Source organism: Schistocerca cancellata, chromosome 2 (genome assembly GCF_023864275.1).
Source record: "Schistocerca cancellata isolate TAMUIC-IGC-003103 chromosome 2, iqSchCanc2.1, whole genome shotgun sequence".
In the NCBI taxonomy this organism is placed as follows: Eukaryota; Metazoa; Arthropoda; class Insecta; order Orthoptera; family Acrididae; genus Schistocerca; species Schistocerca cancellata.
The window spans coordinates 208,490,835-208,515,739 of NC_064627.1; the positions used below are offsets into that span (position 1 = coordinate 208,490,835).

Here is a 24,905-nt window from a genome sequence, read left to right on the forward strand (position 1 = left end):
GCAATTATCCTAGAAACTTAAAGCGCCAGATGGCTCTGGATTCCAAGAGTTTCTAATAGTATAGTCACTTCAGTTTGCTGCATACTTTTATGTATTGCCAGCAATGTGAAATACAACCAAAACTGTCAATATAGAAAATATTCATGTCTTTTTTAATGTTTCCTGCATGACAGCAAAATAGCATTTATAGATCTCATATAGCTTATAATCTCTCATGTAAGTAGGATCAATTAGATTTCTGGTATACATTTGCAGAAACTCTGTTTCTTCATCCAAATTTAAACTGTATGCCTTTCACCAAAATATTAGATGAAATAGAATTTCTGCAGTTACATGACTAAAATCTAATTGATCATTCACTGTGCAATGAAAATATGAAGAAGCACATCTTCGTTACAGTGAACAGCTCGTTGGTGGTCACGCCCACATAAAATACTGTGCAAAAATTGCAGCAGAGCTGATATGTGACATAAGTTCAAGGACATACCCAGTGTGAACCAGGGGATGGTAACTGCCCTCCTCCCCCACTTGATAAAATAATTAAGATCCTTGCAAATTGAACTTAAACTTTGCAAATGAGTAATGATGAATGTATTATTTTATTTATTTTTTTTTATTTACACATTAAGTTCTGTATGACCAAATTGAGGAGCAAATCTCCACGTTCATGGAACATGTCAGTACATGAAATTAGAACATAAAAGTAATAACAGATAAAAATAAAATGTTTATGAACCTGAAAAAAGTCAAGCCATAAGTTTAAGTAAACGCAATCAACAATACAACAAGAATCAGCTTAAGTTTTCAAGGAACTCCTTGTCAGAATAGAAGTAGTCACCCATGAGGAAATTCTTCAGTTTCGCTTTGAAAGTGCATAGATTACTGCTAAGATTTTTTAAATTTTAGTGGTAGCTTATTGAAAAATGGATGCAGCAGTATACTGCATACCTTTCTGCACAAAAGTTAAGGAAGTCCAATCCAAATGCAGATTTGATTTCTGCTCAGTATTAACTGAGTGAAAGCTGTTTATTCTTGGAAATAAGCTAATATTGTTAACAAGGAATTACAGTAAGGAATATATATATATTGAGGGGACAATGTCAAAATACCCAGACTTGTAAACAGGGGTCGACAAGAGGTTCATGAACTTACACCACTTATTGCCCAAACTGCCCGTTTCTGAGCCAAAAATATCCTTTTAGAATGGGAAATGTTACCCCAAAATATAATACCATATGAAATAATCAAATGAAAATAAGCAAAGTAGACTAATTTTTGTGTCGAATGATCACTCACTTCCGATACTGCTCGAATAGTAAAAATGGCAGCATTAAGTCTTTGAACAAGATCCTGAACATGGGCTTTCCATGACAGTTTATTATCTATCTGAACAGCTAGAAATTTGAAATGTTCAGTTTCACTAATCATATGCCCATTCTGTGAAACTAAAAAGTCAGGTTTTTCGAATTGTGTGTTATAAACTGTAAAAACTGAGTCTTACTGTGATTTAGCATTAGTTTATTTTCTACAGGCCATGAACTTAGGTCATTCGACACTGGGTCAGTGTTGCACACAACATCCTTTACTACCAAGCTAGTGTCCTCAGCAAACAGAAATATTTTAGAGTTACCCATAATACTAGAGGGCATGTCATTTATATAAATAAAGAACAGGAGTGACCCCAAAACTATCCCTGGGGCACCCCAAACTTGACCATACCCCACTCAGACCCCACATCACAGCCATTCTCAACCTTGTAAATAATGTTTTTTTTTTTTTTTTTTTTTTTTTTTTTTTTTTTTTTTTTTTTTTTTTTTTTTTTTTTTTTTTTGCTGTCTGTTGCTAAAGTAAGAGGTGAGCCAATTGTGAGCTACTCCCCGTATTCCGCCAAGGTCCAACTTCTGGAGCAATATTTTGTGATCAACACAAACAAACACCTTAGTTAAATCAAAAAATATGCCTAGCATTCGAAACCCTTTGTTTAACCCATCCATTACCTCACAGAGAAAAGAGAAGGTAGCATTTTCAATTGTTAAATGACTTCTAAAGCTGAACTGTACATTTGATAGAAAAGCGTGTGGTATAAAATGATCAATTATCCTTACACACACAGCCTTTTCAATAACTTTAGCAAACACTGATGGCATAGAAATAGGCCTAAAATTGTCTACAGTATCCTTTCCTCCCTTTTTATTCAGCAGCTTTACTACTGAGTACTTTAATCGTTTGGGAAACTGACCATTCCTAAAGGAAAAATTACAAATATGGCTAAATACTGTAGTGCTTCGAGAATTTCCACATAAATTCTAGACCCACTCATCCTTCTACTGTCTTGAACACTTGACATTTTAAAAATAAGTGTGAGAGAATGTACATACTGTGTGACACATGTTTGTGTGTGCAGGCTGGAAAGGAGTCATGAGCACAAGGTACACGCGACAGATGAACGGCATCGACAAGTGTTTGCTGCTCGTGCCACAGAAGTCGTATTGGAAGAACAAGGAGTGTTTATGTATCTTATGGTGTTTTATAGTGTTGACTATTGTAATGAGAAAAAAGAACAATTGAAAAATTGTTAATTATAATTAATGTGTTGGACTTGCTAGAAGCAAGACATGTTAATAAATTATGTGGTTGTAAAAACTATGCTATTGTACATGTATTTAATCAAGTCTAATGCTAGATGAATCCGTTGACTTGCAAACATTTAAATATTTATGTGAGAAGTGGTGAATTTGTTCTTTGTGGAAGTTGAAATGTACCAAGACTAAACTAAAAGTATTCTGCAAGTATCCACTTATTTCATGGAGAGAGAGAGAGAGAAAGAGAGAGAGAGAGTGAGTGTTATAAATCCTGTTAACCAGCAGTATTTTTTGGAGAAGAAGTTTTTTTGGAATTCGGTGTAGCCGGCTATCCAGAGAAGAAGATTGGTTGTGCATACCACGTAAGTCAACTGATGTGAGAGAGGTGTGAATTTTGCAGGCAATACAATTTTGCATAACACTCCAGGTCGTCTAAAGTGTTAGAACACAGGGCTAACATGTGCAACACAGTACTTTAATATTCTGCTGGGCACTCCATCTATCCATGAGAGTCATTAGTCTTCAGTGATTTAATTATTGACTCAATCTCCCCCTTGTCTGTATCACAGAGTAGTATTTCAGACATAATCTCGGAAAGGCATTTGCCAAGAAAGTTACATGATTCCCTGTAGAAACTAATTTTTTTTTAAATTCACCAGCAGTGCTCAGAAATGATTGTTAAATATTGTACATATATCTGATTTATCAATAACAGAAATATTTTTACTACGAACTGACTTTATATTGTCGACCTTGTGCTGTTCACCAGACACTTCCTTCACAATTGACCATATGATTTTAATTTTATCCTGTGAAGTATCTATTCTATCTGCATACCATGTTCCTAATAACATTTTTAAGCATCTAACAGCACTGTTTGTAATGGGCTACTATAGCTTGGATGTGACTACTTCTAATATTTTGATATAATTCCCGCTTTGTTCTACATGATATCCTTACCCCACTATTCAGCCACCCGGGCTGCCTATTACTGCTAGTACCCTATTTAGAATGTCCTAATGGAAATCAACTCTCAAAGAGCATGAGAAATTTGTTAAGAAAACCGTTATATTTATCACCTATGTTATCGGCACTATAAACATCCTGCCAATCTTGTTCTTTGACGAGGTTTAAAAAACTCTCTATTGCTGTTGGATTAACTTTCCATTTATTTATTTTATTTATCTATTTGTTGAATTCCAAGGATCCTTGATGTGAGTGTATGGATAGAATGTAGAACATGTCAGATTATCACATTAATAGCTATATGTAAATGGTCATGAGCCTTATAATTTAAATCATATGTAAACAGATAAATGAGGTTCAAGTATACAAATAACAACATAGATTATATTAGTAATAATGGTTAAATAAAGGATATGACTAACAATCTAATTCATATAAGATGGACTGTCAACAATTGATGTACAGTCTTACCCAGTCAGAATAGAAAGAACTATTCAAAAGATACAGTTTTGGCTGTTTTCTGAATTTAGTCTTATCCTCAATCACTAATTTAACATGAATTGGAAATTCATTGCGTACTTTCATGCTTGAATAATGTACTCCTTTCTGCATCATGCAGGGATTTGTTCATTTTTGGGAAGATCATGTTTACTTCTTGTATCATGATCATGATATTCACTGTTTGACCTGTACATTGTATGATTATTTTTCACAAAGTACATTAGTGAAAAAATGTATTGGCATGGCTAGGTGAGGATCTGCAGATATTTGAATAAATTTCTGCAAGAGCATCTAGGTTGCTCTCTACCCATCCACCACTATCTCTTCCATAAACTGAGCTGCCATCCCATAGCTCAGATACTACATATGTTATTGTATACATTCATTAAGTTTAGAATTGTTGTCTGATCCATTATCTGTTACATGCATTACCACCCTTAATATTTATTAAGCTCTTGCTAAAGCTGTTTGCTGAGAATCTAATGGTATTTTCTTCCTAATATCCCAGTATCAGTGTCTGTGTTCTCTCTTGGGAGTAATTATGAATAATGGCTGGAGGAGGCCATTTCTAAGTGGAAAAATTTTGTACTTTTATTTGTCTTGCCTGAATTTCTGGAAACACCCAAAATGTTTCCAGTTGGACTCTATAAATGGAATCTATAAATCCTAATTCTTATAAATTTGCTAACAGCCAACAGTATTTTGCATTTATATGCTTTTATGTAGTTGCTTGAGCTATGATAAGACAGCCTGTTTGTGATTCATAATCATCTGCAGTCAAAATTAGAATTCATCTCCCTAAGATGTGTTCATCAGGGTGAAGTAAATAAATATCCAGAGGTTATAAGCAATTTGTGTGTATAAGTAATTAAAATACTAGTTTTCTTAGCCTTACAGGACCATCCACCAGTTGACATTCTACAACTACATCTATACTCTAAAACCAAAGTGAAGTGCACAGCAAAAGGTAACATGGAATCCACATTCAACATCAGTTTATTTGCTTTTCTTGTTAATGTTATGAGTAGTTACTTGACTTCTTGTGTGTCGTTAATACATCTAGCACATGGAAAGTTGTTCACATTGTAACAAAGAATATAATAATAATAATAATAATAATAATAGTAATAATAAAAGGAAGAAGTTGCCAGTCAAAAAGAGGAAGAAGTTGCCAGTCAGAAATACACAGTAATAATATTAATTCAAAAGAGTCTCATTGGTGTCCACCAAGATTGATTCAAGTTTCTACTAACAATAACTGAAAATCTGCGACCCTGTACAGTGTCTCTTACTGTGTACTATTGTCCAGAGCCTGACAAACCCAAGTTTCTTAACAAGGTGTTACTCAACTGGGACATGATATAAGTGTAATCAGAATAAATAGCTCCAGGAAGCAAGAGAAGAAAACATGATTGGTGAATGAGTGTGAAGCAGCTGTTGAGTCTAGAAGAAAAATGCAGATCTGACAGACAATTAAGAAATAAAAGAAACTGAAAATATGTGAGACAATGAGAACAATAACTGCCAAAATAATAAGAAATGCCTGGAGAACCAAGTGGAATGAAAAGTTGGGAAACACCAATGGTGCACTCAAAAAAACAAGTACGAGCATTCCACAATTAGACAATTTTTTTCACTTGTGGCTTTTTTTAAGATAACAGTTAATACAATAATACTTATTTAAAGAAACAAGTATTAAAATTAAATTACTTAAAGAAACAAATCGTAAAATTACAAATTACCTTTATGCGGACTGAACTTGCACCAAAAAGATATTTCGAGTTTACTTTGTAATAGCTGATATAGCCTAGCTGCACATAATCAACAAACTCTGCAGATGAGTATGACTGTGTATTTTTATTATAGCTGCAGATGGAATTTGTAATCCTCTTGTGCACTAAAAAGAAAGAAATATAATCAATACTAAAAACATAATGCAATCAAAGTCAGAGAGTAAAATCTTATCAAGTTCACTGTTTCTTCAGTTTCTAAGTTCTAATAAGGAATTCATGATCAAGAACTAAGAAATAACATACTTGGGAAAGAAGGTGTTATAAATAGATCAGCAGTAAAAGTTTATGAGGTACAAATTGACTGCTAATTTACCTTTCTTTAAGCTTGTATCAAGAGCACTGAGATCAAGTTTTTCAGTTCTGGTAGTTGGCATTGTATAAGTAATTACATCTTCTTGTGACAGAACAAGTGACTGAACACGGTCTGCTCCACTTGTTACCATATACCGAAATGCAATATCTGAAGAAACAGAAAACAAACATAAATGCTCTATACTTGTCATTCAGGAAGATAAAGTGAATCAGTGAAACAGTTTGATACTTCCATAATGTTCTACAATACAACATAAAAATCATAACAAAAAGGAAAATTATAAAAATATTCTTTTCTTTAAAGGATAATCTGGTTGTTTTAAATGCTCTGTAGTCAATTTCCTGAGTGACTCTACCTTTTCATAGCAGTGGCTCTCTAATACAAGTCACTGGATAAAGACCACCTGTTCACTGCTCACTGTACTACTACCTTCAGCTACAAGCATTTATGCTGCCCTGGCAAATGGTATCTACACACCATCTGTTAGATAATTGGCCTTTGCTCATCTCACAGAATCCAATGAAGACTTCTTTGGTGTACCAATAATCCATTTATCTAGCTACATGTCCCACCCATCTCCATTCTATTTTCACACAATGATCATAGCTACTTTGTCCATACCAGTTATTCTTTTACTCCATATGTATGCTTCCCTCCTTCTCTCAGTAATTCCTAAAATGCATCTGTCTGTTGCTTGCAGGCCAACACTGGTTTTCCAATGGTTTTCACAATAAAAGTCTATATCTCTTTGCCTTAATTAAAAACTGATAATACACTGAAATTGTAAGCTTTTTCTTTCTGACACACTTGGAGCTTTGTTTTGAAAACCCTGTTTCATTTACAAAAAGTAGCTCACTCTTCTGTTTTCTTGCTGTCCACTGGTAGTTTAATTTCAACTATCTAAAATACAAACAAATTGTTGACTGGTCCTATGGTTTCATTGTTAATTTGTACTCTTTCTTTTCAATATGTTGGTTATTAACTGTTTTAGTCTGATTACAAATGACTTTCAGACATGCTTTGTAACTTCTGTAGTCAAGTTTTTCTGTTTGTTGTTGGACTTCATCTGCAGAAGAGCCAATCAATACAGTATCAAAAAATATCATTCAAATATGTCCCATTAACCAATATACTTCCTTCTGAAAAAACTCCTCTACAAAATAATCCCCTATGTCCACTGGGAATAGTTTTGCTCATATTTGTCTTTCAGCACTGGAATTTTCACTACTGTAATGAATTTTGATGGGAGATGTAGCAATGACCCATATCTCTTTTGGTATATTCAGATTGCCTGGCTCATTGTCTTGTTTCTCAAGGGCTGTCAGTACAAATTACACTGAAACTGAGGCAAAAACCTTTTTGAAACCTATGAATCCAACCCAAAGTAGTAATTTGTAACCAGTCTATAAGTTTGTTAACACATTGCAAATGGTCCATTGTGCTAACATCCATTTCAGAACCAGATTTTTACCACTGTCTTGATATTTCTGGATCAAAAGTAATATTAATACTTTACTTTCCATGTAATAACAGGTACCTAATAATCAAACTGTAGTATAACCAAATGTCAACAACCAATTAAAGTTACAATCTTTCACCTGTCTTGTTTACAGCCCTTTTCCTTAGCAAAAAATATAGGAAATAAACTAGGTCTTGCCTTCAGTCCGTATGAGGGACAGACCAGGAAAAGTTTATCAGATGGACAACAAATAAGTTTAACATTCTACAAGCAGAGTTATGGGATGATACAAGCTTGAATAGTATGAATAAACTAGAAGAGAAAAATGGAGATGCTGAAATTAGTGTGGCTTAGCTAAGTGAAGTGGGAGGAAGGATCAGGTGATTACAGCACAACAGCAACAGCATTATCTATGGTATTGCAATTTCTTTAATCAGAAGGCAGGCTATGGAATAAGTAACTTTTACCAACATAATGACTAAACTAATCTTCTTGGGATTAATCCGAAGCCAGTGTCAACAACCATTTTATGAATTTAAATGTTCACATCTAAAGCTGATCATGAAATAGACACAATTAAAAAAAATAGAAACTAATAATATTTGTTAAGAAGCTCATGAAATTTTGGGTGAACTGACAGATGTTAGTGGCATTTCTGTTTTGGTGCAGAGTCTTCTGACCATCCTCAGGTGTATACTGTAAATAGTTCACTAAGTTCCCGTATTTAAGACCCCCACCAGTAGAATATCCAGTGGTCACTGGGTGTGCATTACTTTGAGTGGGTGTGCTGCTGCTGCAGATCTGTGCATTGCTCTGAGCAGTCTCCATGATGAAAGCTTGTCTCCTCAACATCAGATTGATCATCTTCACAAGGGAAAACTACAAAATTGTGATAATACAGGAGAAGGAAAGTTGCTATTCACCATATAGCAGAGATGCTGAGCCACAATAGGCACAATAAAAACATTCACACAATGAGATGTGTGTGCAAGTTGTGCTTGCATAAGTGTGTGTGTGCGCATGTGTGTATGTGTTCTACTGCTGACAAAGGCCTTAATGGCCGAAAGCTATGATTGTGTGAATCTTTTTATTGTGCCTATCGTGGATCAGGATCTCCATTATATGGTGAGTAGTAACTTTCCTTCTCTTGTATTGTTACATTCCATCCTACAAAATTGTGATGTTATACAGAGCACAAAGTTTTTCTGTCAGAAGATCCATACAGTATTTAACAGTAACTCACCATCCTGATTGATAAGGGCCTCAGATAGTCATATTTCCACTGATTCACTGATAATGGAGGATAAACATCCTATAGTGTTGGTGATCTGAACAGTATAATAGTGGCAGGAAAGAGAGGCAAACTAATTGGAGCTGATAAATGAACATGGAGAGAAGCTTTTGCAGTATTGTAATGGCTTCCAACTACTTGTAGTGAATGCCCATCTCAGAACAACAAGATAAGAAGATGTTGGGTTACACGGAAAGATATTATTGTTAGACAAAGATTTACTCAGAGAAGGAAGGCCAATAGCAGTAACCACAAAACTCTAGGAAAGGCTAGATGTGATCAGTAACTACACATGTGGCAAACTATACCTGAACCATGGTAGCTTGCTTAGCCAATTTCTGTCACTGGCTGAGCCCACATGATCTGCTTTTCACACTCGTGGCAGTGCTCTTCACTCCTGTGCTTTAACGCCTTCAAGCGACTATCGATACTGTCTTCTGATGGGGATATTAAATTGCTACCTCCTGAAATCAATGCATAGGGCTGAAAATGTCCTGGTTTGTGCCAGAATCGGCAGCAAGTGATGGGTGGAGTGGCAGAGCTCTCCAACATCAGACAGAACAATCAGTTTGGGGCTGGCCCCACCCAGAGGCCCAAGCCAGAACTGTGATTGTAGCAGAGGTGGCAAAATTCTCATGGCAGTAGACTACTCTGGTGCCATGGGGTAAGACAATGTAGGGATGGAGGGAGTGGTTCCGTCTCCATGCACTCCCAAACTGTGAACCCCTTACTCACCCACCAGCAAGTGGGGGGCATGAGGGCAGAGGATGTACTAATGTGCAAGAAGCATGTGGAGAGGTCAAGAGATCCATCTGGCAGTGACCTCGTTGTCTGTTCTGGGGGTCAGAAGCAAACATGAGGGTGGGGATGCTGATTGTGACAGCAGTCATGGCTGTAGTGATGGGTGAGGCAGGTGTTCCTGGGCAAAATGTCAAACAGCTGACTTCCCCTGTGGCCTATGATGAAACTTTGCTTCCAATCTGGATGCCAGATAAATGTGAGTGCCCACACACAGGGGGCCTACACAAAGGTGGGCCTATATGGAGAATGAGCATGCTGCATGGGACACAGGACATCCAACAGGGTGCAATGCTCGCACCGAGCAGGACTTTGGCTGGGCTGATCCTGTTGACAGGAGTGAATCTATATGTCACAAGGAAGCTGTACAAGGCATCCTTGCTCAATGATGCTTGCAAGGCCTTCTGCATCTGGGTCTTGAATGTGTGGACCATCAGCTCAGCCTCCATGGTGGAGGTAGGGTGAAAAGGGGTGGTGGCCAGATAGTCACCCTTCTCGTGATTGAAAGCCTCGAATTGAGTTGACATAAATTGAGTCCTGTTGTCCAGGACCAGCATTCAACATGCCCCTCAATGGGGAAAATCCTCTCAAGAGTACAAATCACAGCAAAGGTGGTGATGGACAACATGTGCATCCCAAACTGGAAGTTTGAGAGGGCGTCCAACTCCAGCAGCAGATGCACAGCTTGCTGAAATGGCCCACTGAAATTAACAGGGACACTCTCCTATGGGTGGTCAGGATGCTGCCATGGCAGAAACAGCACACACTTTCAATGTCAGCACCAATGTTGCACCTACTAACACCTTCATGCACATCATCTCCCAAGATGAGACATGAAGGGTCTGGATGATATGGGGTCAGAATCATAACCCAGAAGTCAAGAGTTCTCACATACTGTCACCGGGAATTTTCCAATGGTGTTTGTATGTGCTGAGCAAGACCAAAAGAATTTCCTGGTGGTCAAATTTCACGTTGGTGCCAAGAAGGAGGTGGGGCAGGGCATCTGCACTGGCATTTTGTGCAATGGGGCGAGAGTGAATTTCATGCTAGTACCCACTTAAGAGCAATGCCCAGTGCTGCAGATACTGTGCTGTCTTCTCCAGGAGTTCAGAACAACACTCAAATGAGGTAATCAAGAGTTTGTGGTCAGACAAAAAAAAAAAAAAAAAAAAAAAAAAAAGGCACACATGAATTTTCTTGACTCCATAACTGATCACCAAAGCCTCTTTCTCAATTTAGGAATAATTGATCTGTGCACTGTTTATTGTTTTGGAGGTGAAGGCAACTTGAACTCTAATAATTTGTGGAACAAATCATCTTAATGCCATAGTGGGACGTGTCCCATTGTGGGACATGGCCATCATCAATGTCAAAGACAGGCCCAGTGTATATGGTATCAGACATTAACCCATCTTGAGATCATCCTTAAGCCACTGAAAAGCCTGTTGAAAGCAACCAACCACACAAATTTGATGTCCTTCTCATGCAGCTAATTAATAGGGTGTGCAATCTACATGACTTGGGGAATAAACTTGGCATAGCATGTGATTTCACCCGGAAATGACTGAAACTGTTAAAGGTTCATAGGGCCAGCATGTGGTCATGTGTGGGCATGATATCTTTGTGACTTATGAGTGTGCCCCAGACATCTGATGATGGGGGCAAAGAAACTGCACTTTTCCAGCTGATAACATAAACCATTTTCCTGGAATCATTTAAAAAGCTATTCCAAATTCTTGTGATGTTCTATGTGTGCCAGTCCTATAATAATTTCGTCCAAATAATTAATACAATGCAGAATACCTTGAATCAATTGTTGTAAATATTTTTGGAAACTGGAGGGTGCACTTACAAACCCCAAACAGTAAGTGGCTGTACCTGTATAAGCCAAATGCCATATTTAAAACTAGCAAGTGATGTGAAACATCATAAAGTGGCAGTTGGAGATATACATCCTTTAAATCCACCTTTGAATAATAGTGGCCCTAGACAGTTCAGTCAACAGTGCCTCTGGATGAGACAGTAGACAGGGCCCAATGTTTGAGTGGGAATTAATACTGGGTTTAACATCGCCAAAGATACATAACCTGTTCAGTCTTTTTTTAATAACCATCATAAGCTTTGCCCACTGACTGATAGAAACCACAGAAATAATGCCTTGGTCATGAAGATATTCTGGTTCTACCTGAACTGCCTCACCAACTGCAAATAGAAGCATGCAAGCTCCAAAACATTTAGGCATTACAAAAGGCTCGAGAGAAATGTGAACTGTTGAGGTATGAGCACACCTGAGCTTTAGATTAAAGATCTCTTTATATTAATTGTCCAGGGTATCAAAATAAAATAAAAAAATGTTTCTGACACCAAATTGACTTAGCCCTCTACCTTGAAACCAAAACTGGTAGAGGTATCTAAGCTAGTTAGTAGTAGAGTGCACAGCTAAGGGAGCTAGAGTACCTTTAATGTTTTTGTACTTAGCCACTAGCAACAATTCTCTGTGGAGAGGAATGGTCCTGCAGCAGTAAGACAGACCTGTAGCAGCTTAGGAGAACTCACTGATATTGTCCTCACTGATTAAAGACATGGCAGTGCCAGTGTCCAGCTCGAATTCACAAACTGGCTGAGAAGTTTTAAGTCCAAAGTGATCTTTCGCTGCAGCAGGGAAATCACCTATTCTGCCGCCAAGACTCAGTGGATCACAGTGTTGTCCTCACACCACAGGTCAGTATGCAGATCAAGAGCTGCTTGTTGTCACAGGATGGCTAGTTGACCATTTTTGGCACAAAACTGGGATCAGACTTGGCCAAAACTGTGGCAAGACCTCCTAGTCATGTGCAAAGTGCACAATCACATCTCAAATAAGTGATATTGTACATGAAACTTTACAGTTCTGGCACATGAAATCACAGTTGTGTGGGAGACAATGCAAGAAGGCAGTAGTATACAAGTGTCCATGTTGTTTATGATATAGATTTAACTGGAGCCTAGCCACAACAAGGTCTACCTGCTGATGAAAGTATTCAATTTACAGAGCACAGAGGAGAATGAAAGAGAATTCACTAGGGTCTGAGAGTGTCTGCAATTTCTGCACTATTTGTTTATAAATAATTACTAGAAAACAAGAGCAAAGCACTTTTCTGCTCATCAGATATGCCATAAGCTAAACAGCAAGTTCAGAACTCTGTGTTGCAGTTCCTGTTGAGACATGAGTTGTCAGAAAGCAACAGTTTGTTCTTGCTGTTGCTGCCATAAATCCTGTCGCTGCTGCTGTTGCAGTGCAATCTGTTGCTGGTGCCATTCTTCTTGTGCTGCAAACTGTTTCTGTTGCTGTTGGATCTGTTGGCATTCCTGTGACTGCTGTTGCTGCCAAAGTTCCATAAACTCAGGAGGAGGAGGAGGATATTAGTGTTTAACGTCCCATCGACAATGAGGTCATTAGAGGTGAGGGAAGGATGGGGAAGGAAATTCGCCATGCCCTTTCAAAGGAACCATCCCGGCATTTGCCTGAAGCGATTTAGGGAAATCACGGAAAACCTAAATCAGGATGGCCGGAGACGGGATTGAACCATCGTCCTCCTGAATGCGAGTCCAGTGTGCTAACCACTGCGCCACCTCGCTTGGTCCATAAACTCAGGATCCATAACAATATCACTGGTTCCAAAAGCATCAGCTTAAACACGATAGTGTAAGAACTCGCCACCACTTCTATGCCCTTGCCTGATATGAACATACAGTTCATAAACAGACCCAAGTTTGTCATGAGCACAACACAGAAGGAAGGCCAGTAGCAGTAAAGAGAAAATTCAAGTCTAGAGTAGGGTTGATATGGGCACAGAAGCTAGGCATGATTGAGAACTGCAGATGATGCAGCAAACTATACCAGACTGAGCCATGGCAGCTTGCTTAGCCTGAGTTTGTCAGTGGCTGTTCCTTTGTGACTCATCTTTCGCACCTCTGGGATGCTCTTCCTTCCTCATCTGTAAAGCCTCTGAGCCACTATTGGTACTTTCCACTGCCAGGGATATTCAAGTAGTGACCACCGAGGTAAAGAATAGCACCAGTCACTCAGGAAATGGTTCAGCTTATACAAATGGAGAGGCTTAGACAGGAAGACAGCAATAAACATTTTTTACAAAGGAAATCAACAGGAACTGGAAACAGGCAAACTGATATTGTGTGATAAAAGTATACAAAGAGTTTGAAAAATGGATAGGCAAGGAAACACAGATGCTGTAGACAGGAAGAATAAATACAAATCAAAAGGTAAATGTAAAGGTGTAAATCTGATGAGAAAACTTTGTTAAAGTGAAAGATAAACAGCAGATTGATGGACATAGAGGAGGAGAGTTACCTGGAAGCATGATACATGAGAAGGAAGATAATGAGTAGTAGGTGGTTAATGTGCAAGAAACAAATGCCCCAGAAATAAAACCACTGTTTGACTTCAAGGAATTTAGCAGGAGTCACTGATATGACTTCAGAGTTATTAAATGTAGCAGTAGATATAGATATTAATACATTATTAATCTCATGTCCAAAATCTGTGAAACAGAAACTTCCCAACAGATTTTCAAGAAATCATTTTTATCACTCTACAGCAGTGATCTAAGCAGATAAATGGGAAAAGTGTCTGACAATTAGTCTGAGACTTTTACATTGTCAGCTCCAACAATACATTGAAATTTCAATTTTACATTCCCAATTATACGTTTTTCGTTATTCTATGCCACAAATTCATGGCCCCTGTGAAAAAGCCATAAGATCAGTACTAAAAATTCCCTGATTTTATAGTTCTTCCTAGTAAGGTTTATCTTGATTCTATTTTCTTACTCGACCTATCACTTGACTTCATTCTGTTTTCTTCTTATAGACATTTGACGTGACTCTATGAGCTATAAGTGGCACAAAAGACAGTCAGTTCAAACAATGGGTGGTGGCAGAATTAAGGGAATATTTTAGGCCCTTGTAGAGAGGGAAGATGTGAGAGAGGAAATACTGACATAATCCACAATTGTCAGTGCCAACACAACTTGCAACATTTAGCTTCACTGCATAATCATGATACAACGACTGCTAGGTTGCAGCAGCAATGGAACAACAGGACAGTCAGCTGTAAGTGTTCTGGAGTGAGCCAATATGTGATGAAAGGGTCCAGCTGACACCTTTTCTTGTGCCACTTATAATTCAGTCTCATCTTAGCTCAGTCTTGTGTTTTAGCATGTATTCCTGATGTACTGCATTCCGTAACAATATTGATCATCAACCTTTAAATTCAAACACTAAGTCAAAGAATCAAGGATTGGCTAATTCTTTTTGAAGGAAAATTGTTGGCATGAGAAAAGGCTACAGAAATCTGGAAAGCTGAGTTATTTCCTCAATATTAAAATATTTAAAATATAACAGCAGTGCTTATCATTCCCAAACTGTAGCACATATGGGTAAAATAATTTACAGAGGCTTCCAGCATAATTTCTTTCAGCAAGGTCAGTGAGCAACTGAGCTGTCATCTTTTCTTTACGCAGTGACAAACCCAAAGACATTTCTTATTTTTTTATCTTTTGTCTTATACAGTGACTTCATACAAACAATATTAACTCTGCCGCAAATTGTACAGCTGCACAAATTTTCATTTTAGACATGACAATGGCACTCACAAAATGATGAAACTGAAGTGTACACTGGTGGCACTGTGCCTACAGATGTATACTAAAGCACTTATATGCAACTAATTGCACTCAATAAGCGGCACAAGCCAGTGTCGTTATGTCAGTTAATAAAGCATCAAGAGATATTTTCATAACCAAGACAAGAATCGAAACTCATATGATTTATCTGTAGTGTAATGAGTAACATCACTGTTTACGGAGTTACAGGTGGAAAGTTCGTATCCTGCTATGTGCTACCATATTTTCTCCATCTTAGTGTTGTTAGCACAGTCTGGGATTTGTTGTGAATGTAATACATGTATGTTCTGCAATATTTGATCTTGATTAACATTTCCACCTAATTAGAGAACAAATGATGAAATAAATATTTGGCTGTCCATTTCCTAATGTGTGGTGATTTCTCAGTGTGCAGTTTAGGCAGAAACCTAAGAGGGCAGCTGGAAGTGAAACAATGAGCAAAAACATTCATATTCTTCCTTGTCACAAATATTTTTGCATGTTGTACAGCTACAAACACATTTCCATAAAGAGTTCTCTCAACAACTGAGATTTTTCCTGTCACTAATACATCCATAAACATCAACATGCCACTATAGCAATTGACAAATAGATAGCCTCATTTCTGGTTGCCTTCACAGTGTCACTGTGTCACAATTATGACAGGTCCCGCAAAAAGAAGTGTAAAATGTACTTGATCCACGTGCACAAAATGAATTTGCCTGCTGGATGTTTACAAGCAATACACTAGAGGTCACTGTACTTGCGTCACCAGAGTATGCTGCACTGCCATTCGCCATGCATTAGATTCTGATACCTTTCACAGTACTTAAGTTTTCATTTTAATTCACCATGTCCATCAATTTTGGATCTTTTCTGGGTGAGTACAAAGGAAAGACCTCTCAGAAACATGTCTTTTGATGTATAATTTGTGTTTGTAGCATGTCAGAAAATACCTTGATTACCTTGCACACAGATACCAATTTTAAATTTTTGAGAGGCTTTTGCTTTCTGTTACACATCTGAGATTTTTTATGAACTGATGAAATTCATTAGAACAAATTATTGTACAAACATGGTATTGCACATTTAATTCATTCAGTTATAAAGATTTTATACAATGTATTGGACAGGATTACAATTTTTCATCATATATGTCCATTACAAATGTTTCTGCTCATATTTTGGAGGGTTTTAATGTTTTTCTCATTTCTGCACATTCATCAATTTTATGTTTAAGTCAGGACGGCACAAAAATGTAAAATGAAGGATACACTATAGGAATAGGCATAAAAATTAAAAAGTATTGGCTGAATAATATTTTCACTTTAGACAATATTCAGTCCCTCCCCATGCTAATGGGAAGAATGTAAAGAAAAACTAAAGCACTTTGAAGAGATTTGTAGATATAAAGTCTTTGATGATGTAACATAAGGTAATGCATTAAAAATTCTAAGCAGAATAGAAATAAACTGTAGAAATGTGTGAACAACATAAAGAGGGTTAGTGAAAGTGGAAAGCAAGAAAAATACATTATGTCTACCATATTCCACCTGAGGCTTCTCTGTCACTCTTTCCAGCACTGCTTTCAAAACACAATAGATTTTTGATAAAATAAATTATTGTTTCTTACGTAAAAAAGTGAAGGAACTAGAAAAGAGTCAGTATAATAAAAGGGAAATGTACATCAGTTTTGAGTTTCATACAAGACATTGCCAAAATCAATTCAGACCAGTACCAGTAAAAGGAGGATACACACCAGTATTGAGTTTCATAGATGACATACTGAATTCAACCAAATGTAAAGAGGCCTTAAAATAATTGTTGGCCTATTTACCACATATTTTTCTGTCACAGTTCAACAAAACTGAGATGAAGGAGATGAAAAGCACTCCATAAAAAATATTAACTTTATAAACATCAAATAAGCGTAAGTAGTCAAATATTTCTCCTGTCTCAGAAGCAAGTTTACACATCCAACATATGTGTGAAATATTTTACTTTGCTTTCTTGCATTTATCTTTCTAACACGTATTATGGAGAAATACTACATTGACACTGGATAAAGAACAGAAAATAATAATCTCCTATAAAAAGAATTCTATTAATTATTATATTTTATTTTCAATGTAGTAGAGATTCAGTCAGACAGAAATGAAGTGTAGTATGCGATGTAATATTGTATACTCTTCTATACTATTACATGTACAATATAATATTGTATTCTATTCTATACTATTACATACAAATATACAAATAGGGTTAGAGGTCAGAACAAAAGTACTATAAATGCCTTCTTTGTACTCAGTTACCATTTACCTGGCATATTATTCCAGTAATTATTGACTGCCTGTTGAGCTGCATTCAGATCTGAATCACTTATACTGACAGCACCATAAGGCACAAACAAAACTACAGGAGCTGGTCCTCCTGCTGATCCAGTCTTTTTCCATTCATCATACATGTTTTGGAAGAACGACTTGATGTGAGTCTCCAAAAGTGTACGGAGTTGAAATCCAGTATCCCCTGTGAACAGAAAGTACTACATTTGATTTACAAAAGAATTAAACAGTTCAAATGAAACATTTTTCTCAACACAGGCAGGAATATGGTAAGTCTGAAGTCTGTATGCATCTAAAAAACACATCTGGTACATAGTGACACTAAGAGAACAACAAATTAAGATGCCAGCTCATTACTCTGGGTACCAATTACAACATTATTTATTAAATGCTTGGCTTTGTTTACTAATAAAATGAACAATTTCATTCAACACTGGTGTACTGCACTTATCAAAGAAAATCATTTCACAATGTTCTCATGCATTTCTCCCTTTCTCCATGAAAAAGCTATTTATAATTAAAAACAATGTAGACTTTAAAGAATAGCATCAGTTCCATCATGGCATTATTTTAAAACAATACTTTATTAAATACTAGTAACTACTTTCAAGGATTCCTCATTCTCAGGTACATAAAAGATATTGATACATCATCATTGTGAGGCACATAAAACAGAAATAACATTGTCATGCACAATTAGACATAGGATGTTCGTCAGTCTACATATCCTTGGAATACGTATCCAAATACGACAAATACATACAGCTATTTGAAGTTCCACCAAATCTGTTCAAGTGTGTGTGGAAAAGTTTCCTGTGTACACTTGTACTCATGTGGCATAACTGCAAATGGCTGTGAGTATATGTGGTTTGTTGATACATAAGCCAAGTTTGTGTGCACTGAGGACCACGATGTAATATGTAACTGTGCATGACATATGATTTCAGTTTTATACTTCTTATAAGGATTTTGTTGTTGTTATTGTTGTGGTCTTCAGTCCTGAGACTGGACTGATGCAGCTCTCGGTGCTAATCTATCCTGTGCAAGCTCCTTCATCTCCCAGTACCTACTGCAACTTACATCCTTCTGAATCTGCTTAGTGTATTCATCTCTTGGTCTCCCTCTACGATTTTTACCCTCCACACTGCCCTCAGATGCTAAATTTGTGATCCCCTGATGCCTCAGGACATGTCCTACCAACCGATCCCTTCTTCTAGTCAAGTAGTGCCACAAACTTCTCTTCTCCCCAATCCTATTCAATACCTCCTCATTAGTTACGTGATCTACCCACCTAATCTTCAACATTCTTCTGTAGCACCACATTTTGGAAGCTTCTATTCTCTTCTTGTCCAAACTATTTATTGTCCACGTTTCACTTCCATACATGGCTACACTCCATACAAATACTTTCAGAAACGACTTCCTGACACTTAAATCTATACTGGATGTTAACAAATTTCTCTTCTTCAGAAATGCTTTCCTTGCCATTGCCAGTCTACATTTTACGTCCTCTCTACTTCGACCATCATCAGTTATTTTGCTCCCCAAATAGCAAAACTCCTTTACTACTTTAAGTTTCTCATTTCCTAATCTAATTCCCTCAGCATCACCTGTTTTAATTCGACTGCATTCCATTATCCTTGTTTTGCTTTTGTTGATGTTCATCTTGTACCCTCCTTTCAAGACATGGTCCATTCCGTTCAACTGCTCTTCCAAGTCCTTTGCTGTCTCTGACAGAATTACAATGTCATCGGTGAACCAAAAGTTTTTATTTCTTCTCCCTGGATTTTAATACCTACTCCAAATTTTTCTTGTGTTTCCTTTACTGCTTGCTCAATATACAGATTGAATAACATCGGGGAGAGGCTACAACCCTGTCTCACTCCCTTCCCAACCACTGCTTCCCTTTCATGCCCCTCGACTCTTATAACTGCCATCTGGTTCTTGTACAAACTGTAAATAGCCTTTTGCTCCCTGTATTTTACCCCTGCTACCTTTAGAATTTGAAAGAGAGTATTCCTGTCAACATTGTCAAAAGCTTTCTCTAAGTCTACAAATGCTAGAACCGTAGGTTTGCCTTTCCTTAATCTTCCTTCTAAGATAAGTCATAAGGTCAGTATTGCCTCACGTGTTCCAACATTTCTATGGAATCCAAACTGATCTTCCCCAAGGTCAGCTTCTACCAGTTTTTCCATTCGTCTGTAAATAATTCGCGTTAGTATTTTGCAGCTGTGACTTATTAAACTGATAGTTCGGTAATTTTCATATCTGTCAACACCTGCTTTCTTTGGGATTAGAATTATTATATTCGTCTTGAAGTCTGAGGGTATTTCACCTGTCTCGTACACCAGATGGTAGAGTTTTGTCAGGACTGGCTCTTCCAAGGCTGTCAGTAGTTCTAATGGAATGTTGTCTACTCCCAGGGTCTTGTTTAAACTTAGGTCTTTCAGTGCTCTGTCAAACTCTTCACGCAGTATCATATCTCCCATTTCATCTTCATCTACATCCTCTTCCATTTCCATAATATTGTCCTCAAGTACATCGCCCTTGTATAGACCCTCTATATACTCCTTCCACCTTTCTGCTTTCCCCTCTTTGCTTAGAACTGGGTTTCCATCTGAGCTCTTGATATTCATACAAGTGGCTCTCTTTTCTCCAAAGGTCTTTAATTTTCCTGTAGGCTGTATCTATCTTACCCCTAGTGAGGTAAGCCTCTATCTTATAAGGATGATGTATACAAATTTAACCATTCTGCTAGCTAATTACTAATGTATACAAATTTAACCATTCTGCTAGCTAATTACAAGATTTACTCATTCTCACTTATAAGGATGATGTATACAAATTTGTTATGCACATGAGAATGAGTAAATCTTGTAATTAGCTAGCAAAATGGTTAGTAAAATATCATTTTAAAATAAGAGCCTAGTGTAAATTATGTTGTTCATTAAATTTATCGAGGTTATGGTGCCCACCCAGAAGAAATAAAATAAAAAGAAAAGGACTTAATGTACATCACAAGGGAAATAGGGAGATCCTCACTTAGTTTTTGGTATGTATGAATCACTTTTGCAAGATTCTTGGACTTAATTGATTCTTATTAGTATTGTCACATCATACAAGTTCTCGTAAGCATCAACAACAAACCTAAAAAAAGAATGTCTGCGTGTGCATACAAGGTGGAATCCAAAATTTTCAGGACTGGTGCTGCCTTCTGGAAAGTAGGAGTAGTAGATCTTTGCACTGCTAGGTGGCAAGAGCTGCATATCTGATGAGCCAGTGTATGGAGTGGCATTCAGCTGGTAGGATGTGTTTCATGTCCACAGTGATTTCCATAATACTCTATGTTTGGTTGCGTGGTGATTTTACAATGGATCCACAAACAGAACAGTGCATGAGTATCAAATCCTGCGTGAATCTCAGGAAAAGTGCTATGGAGACCCTTGCAATGATTCAACTGGATTTGCGGCTATGACCCAGAGACAAAGCAACAATCATCACAGTGGTAGAGCCCGGGTTCTCCAAGACCCAAAAAAGTGAGACAGGTGCAGAGCAAAGTGAAGAGCATGATCAATGTTTTCTTTGATACCAAGGGAATTGTGCACAAACAATTCATCCCACCCAACCAAACAGTGAATTCTGTGTACTACTGTGACGTTTTGTGATGGCTCCATGAAATCGTGCAGTGACGATGGCCCGAACTTTGGCGTCAAGGGAACTGGCTACTGCATCATGACAACACACGCCCTGTCACATATCCTTGCTCACCAGGACCTTTTTGACAAAAAACAACATGGCAGTTGTACCCCACCCACCGTACTTGCCAGATTTGGCACCGTGCAACTTCGCGCTATTCCCAAAACTGAAACTCAAGTTAAAAGGCCACTGGTTTGACACTCTAGAGAGGATTCAAGAGGCATCGCTGGTGGTGATAAACAACCTCAAAGAACAGGACTTCCAGAAAATGCTTGACCAGTGGCAGAAGCACTGGGAACTACTTTGAGGGTAAGGATGACCATTAGTCCAAAGGTAAGGTTTTCAACAGATGGCAGCACCATTTCTTAAATTCCTGTGGCAGAAATAACACATCCTGTGAGATGCCCTCTGCACAGGTCTCACTGATGCCAGTAGAATGTCTGAAATCTAGTGTGATGGACTGAGCCAGTGCAGTATGAAATGACATTCACAATTAAAATAATTCAAACATTCGCTATGAGGTGCTAATTCTTTTGTTAACACAAATAAGTACAATCATAATGAATGTGCACCACAACATTGAAAAATCAGTCTCACAGGACAAGAAATGGAACAATTACTATACTCCATTCACCGAAACAAGAGACATACTGTAAACACGGCAAGGCGCGTGACCACAGTGCTGCCGTCGAGGGGTGAACAAGGCAGGGGCGTCAGAAATTAAAAAATGAAAGTCGTGTTTTTTATAATTTGGCACTTGAACATGATAAAGTAATCCAAGAACTACCTTCCGACACCTTTTTTTACATTACATAAAAATTTATTGTCACTGAAAAACAGAAATATTTAAGCTTTCAGGAAATGTTGTTTTTTCGCGTTACTCTATATTTATCATGCCATATCTCCTAAACTGTGGGTCGCACAGCAAAATAATTTTATAATTGCCTTCAGTATTATATGTTGATGACGTCTGCAAATTTTCTGCCCAATAGAGTCAGTAATAGTGAAGTAATAAATTAAAATCTCACGTCTGATGCAGAACTTTTACCAAATAATCATCCGAAATATAGTAAGCAACAAACTTTTCCCCTTTAAATTTTTTTGTGGGGGTGTAAGCGAGAAAAGTTTCAGAAAGGTTTGAATTTAATTTTTTAGTTTGTTTGAATGAGATGGGTGCAGCCGTTTGTCCTTTATGAGCGATGCATTGTGCGGTTCGCAGGTGTGGCGCTCAGTCAGTGTGGCTGTCTCAGTTGCAAGTGTAAGCTCGTTAGTGGGTGTTGCACAGCGGCGATTTCAAGATCTCTTAAGTTCATCTGTAAAGACGCTTGAAAGACTGTTGTAGATTATTAGAGTAAGTATATGTGTTTGTAGTCACGCCGAGCATTCATTGTTTATGTGCGCATCCAATAGCGTCGCATGGTTTCTTATTTATATATTCACTTATTTCATTAGCATTACATACGGCTGTCCTCATTATGTCATCCACAGATTCAGTGAGCAAGGCTGACATGTTAGTTCTGAGTCCACCAAAGAAGCGAGCAAAGAAGAAATCATTAAGTTCTTCTGAGAAGCACATGGTGCTTAATGTGTATAAAATGGAACTGTTACATCCAGAGCAGTCGATGAGTGACATTGTTTTGATAACAGCTGCAGCTACAGGTGTTGGACGTTCTTCAGTGTATTGTGTGATAAGAGAGTACAAGGCCACACACTCTTTGAAGTCTCCCAAGAAAGGAAAATTATAACAGAAATTTTCTGAAAGTGTCGATGACTTCGATAGAATTGCGATATGAAGGAAAGTACACGAATTTTTTTTCATAACAAATGCTAACAATTGGCAAACTGCTTACAGTCATGAACGAAGATGCAAATCTGGGCAATTTTCGGAGAACTACATTTTATAAGTTATTGAGAGACATGAATTTCAAATATGTCCGGCGGGGGCACGATAGCATGCTAATAGACAGGGATGACATCATTTTACGAGGGTGGTGTTATCTGTGAACCGTTAAACGGTTGAGAGATGAGGGCAGACCCATATACTATTTGGACGAGACGTGGGTGAACGCAGGACATACCCAAAGTTACGTCTGGGTAGACAACACTATAAATTCCTCAAAACAAACGTTTCTGTCCGGATTATCCACCAAAAGCAAGGGCCCATCAGGTAAAGGGAAACATCTGATTATCGCACACATTGGCAGCAAGACAGGGTTCATTGAAGGATGTTTGTGGACTTTCTAATCCAAGAAAAATGAAGATTATCGTGAGGAGATGTGCGCCGAAACCTCCGAGAAGTGGTTTCAAGATGTTCTTCCTCGGCTTCAGGAAAATGCAGTTATTGTTCTTGATAACGTGCCATACCATTCTTGGAGAAAAGAAAAAGTTCCCAATGCGAATTCCAATAAGCATGAACTATCAGAGTGGCTAAAATCTAAAGACATCGATTTTGAAGACGGTATGTTGAAGAAAGAACTTTAAGATATAGTTAAAAATCACAGAACAGTGCACAACAAATATGCAATAGATGAAATGGTGAAGAATGCAGGGAAAACTGTTCTCAGAATTCCTCCAGACCACTGTGAATTAAACGCCATCGAGTTAGTGTGGGCCAGAATCAAAGGCTACGTTGCAGCGAAAAACAAAACACACAAAACGCTGGAAGTTAAAGTACTGCTAGAAGAAGCAGTAAGAACAGTGGCTGCAGAGGATTGGAACAAGTGCGTGCTCCATGCCGTAGAAAAAGGAGAAACTCAAATGTGGAAATTAGACTGCATTATAGAGGAGAGAGAGGAGCAGTTTGTTATAAACCTCAATGAAAACAGTTCAAGTTCGACAGAGTGAACCTTGTTTCGTCCTTTATCATTATTATTACTGGCATTGTTATTAAAATTAACAATGAATTGTGTTCGAATGGAGCGTTTTGTTAGCAACCTGAATGAAAATAAATCTGCTTCGACAGAATGAACTCAATTTCACATTATTTTAACATTATAGTTAAATTTATTTTGTACATTGTTGCCCAGGTTTCTCACGGTCCGCTGTGACAGCTCGGCAGCCAGCCGATCGCCGTCAGCGTGTGCCAACGTGTGCCAAGGATTTTCCACACCCCTACGTATCACATGAACACCGAATGCTTTCTCTGGAAATGAGCATAGTCGCTCATGTGACACTGTTTATGTTTCATCCCAGCTCTTGGTGAACAGACTATAGATTAGCTTTTAAATTTCTTAGTACAAATTTTGTGCAGAGCATTCATTTCCCCAAAACATATCAACAGTAGCTTGTAGGGTGGAAAATTTCAAATATTACAAAATTTTACAAGTCATTTATGTGACTCATCATTGAAAACTGCCAATCACATTGCTCCTAGCAATAACACAAAATTCTGTCAGTTCCCAATATAGGTAATTATAAATATGGGAGGAGTCTCTGTGCACTATATATTCGCATTGTGAAATAGTTTCTATGGGTCAGTTTCAGTTAGAAAGTTAAACAGAT

General features: G+C 37.7%; 1 protein-coding gene across 1 annotated transcript in view; it reads right to left on the bottom strand.

The window, feature by feature from the left end:
* LOC126144536 (uncharacterized) overlaps window positions 1–24,905 on the bottom strand; it is a 191,867-nt gene that overhangs the window by 14,290 nt on the left and 152,672 nt on the right. Inside the window, exons 12-14 of the mRNA XM_049915497.1 lie at window positions 17,686–17,892; window positions 6,156–6,302; window positions 5,792–5,946 (exon numbers count right to left, since the gene is read on the bottom strand). Of these exons, the coding sequence (XP_049771454.1) occupies window positions 5,792–5,946; window positions 6,156–6,302; window positions 17,686–17,892 (509 nt within the window). The remainder of the gene's footprint in view (window positions 1–5,791; window positions 5,947–6,155; window positions 6,303–17,685; window positions 17,893–24,905) is intronic.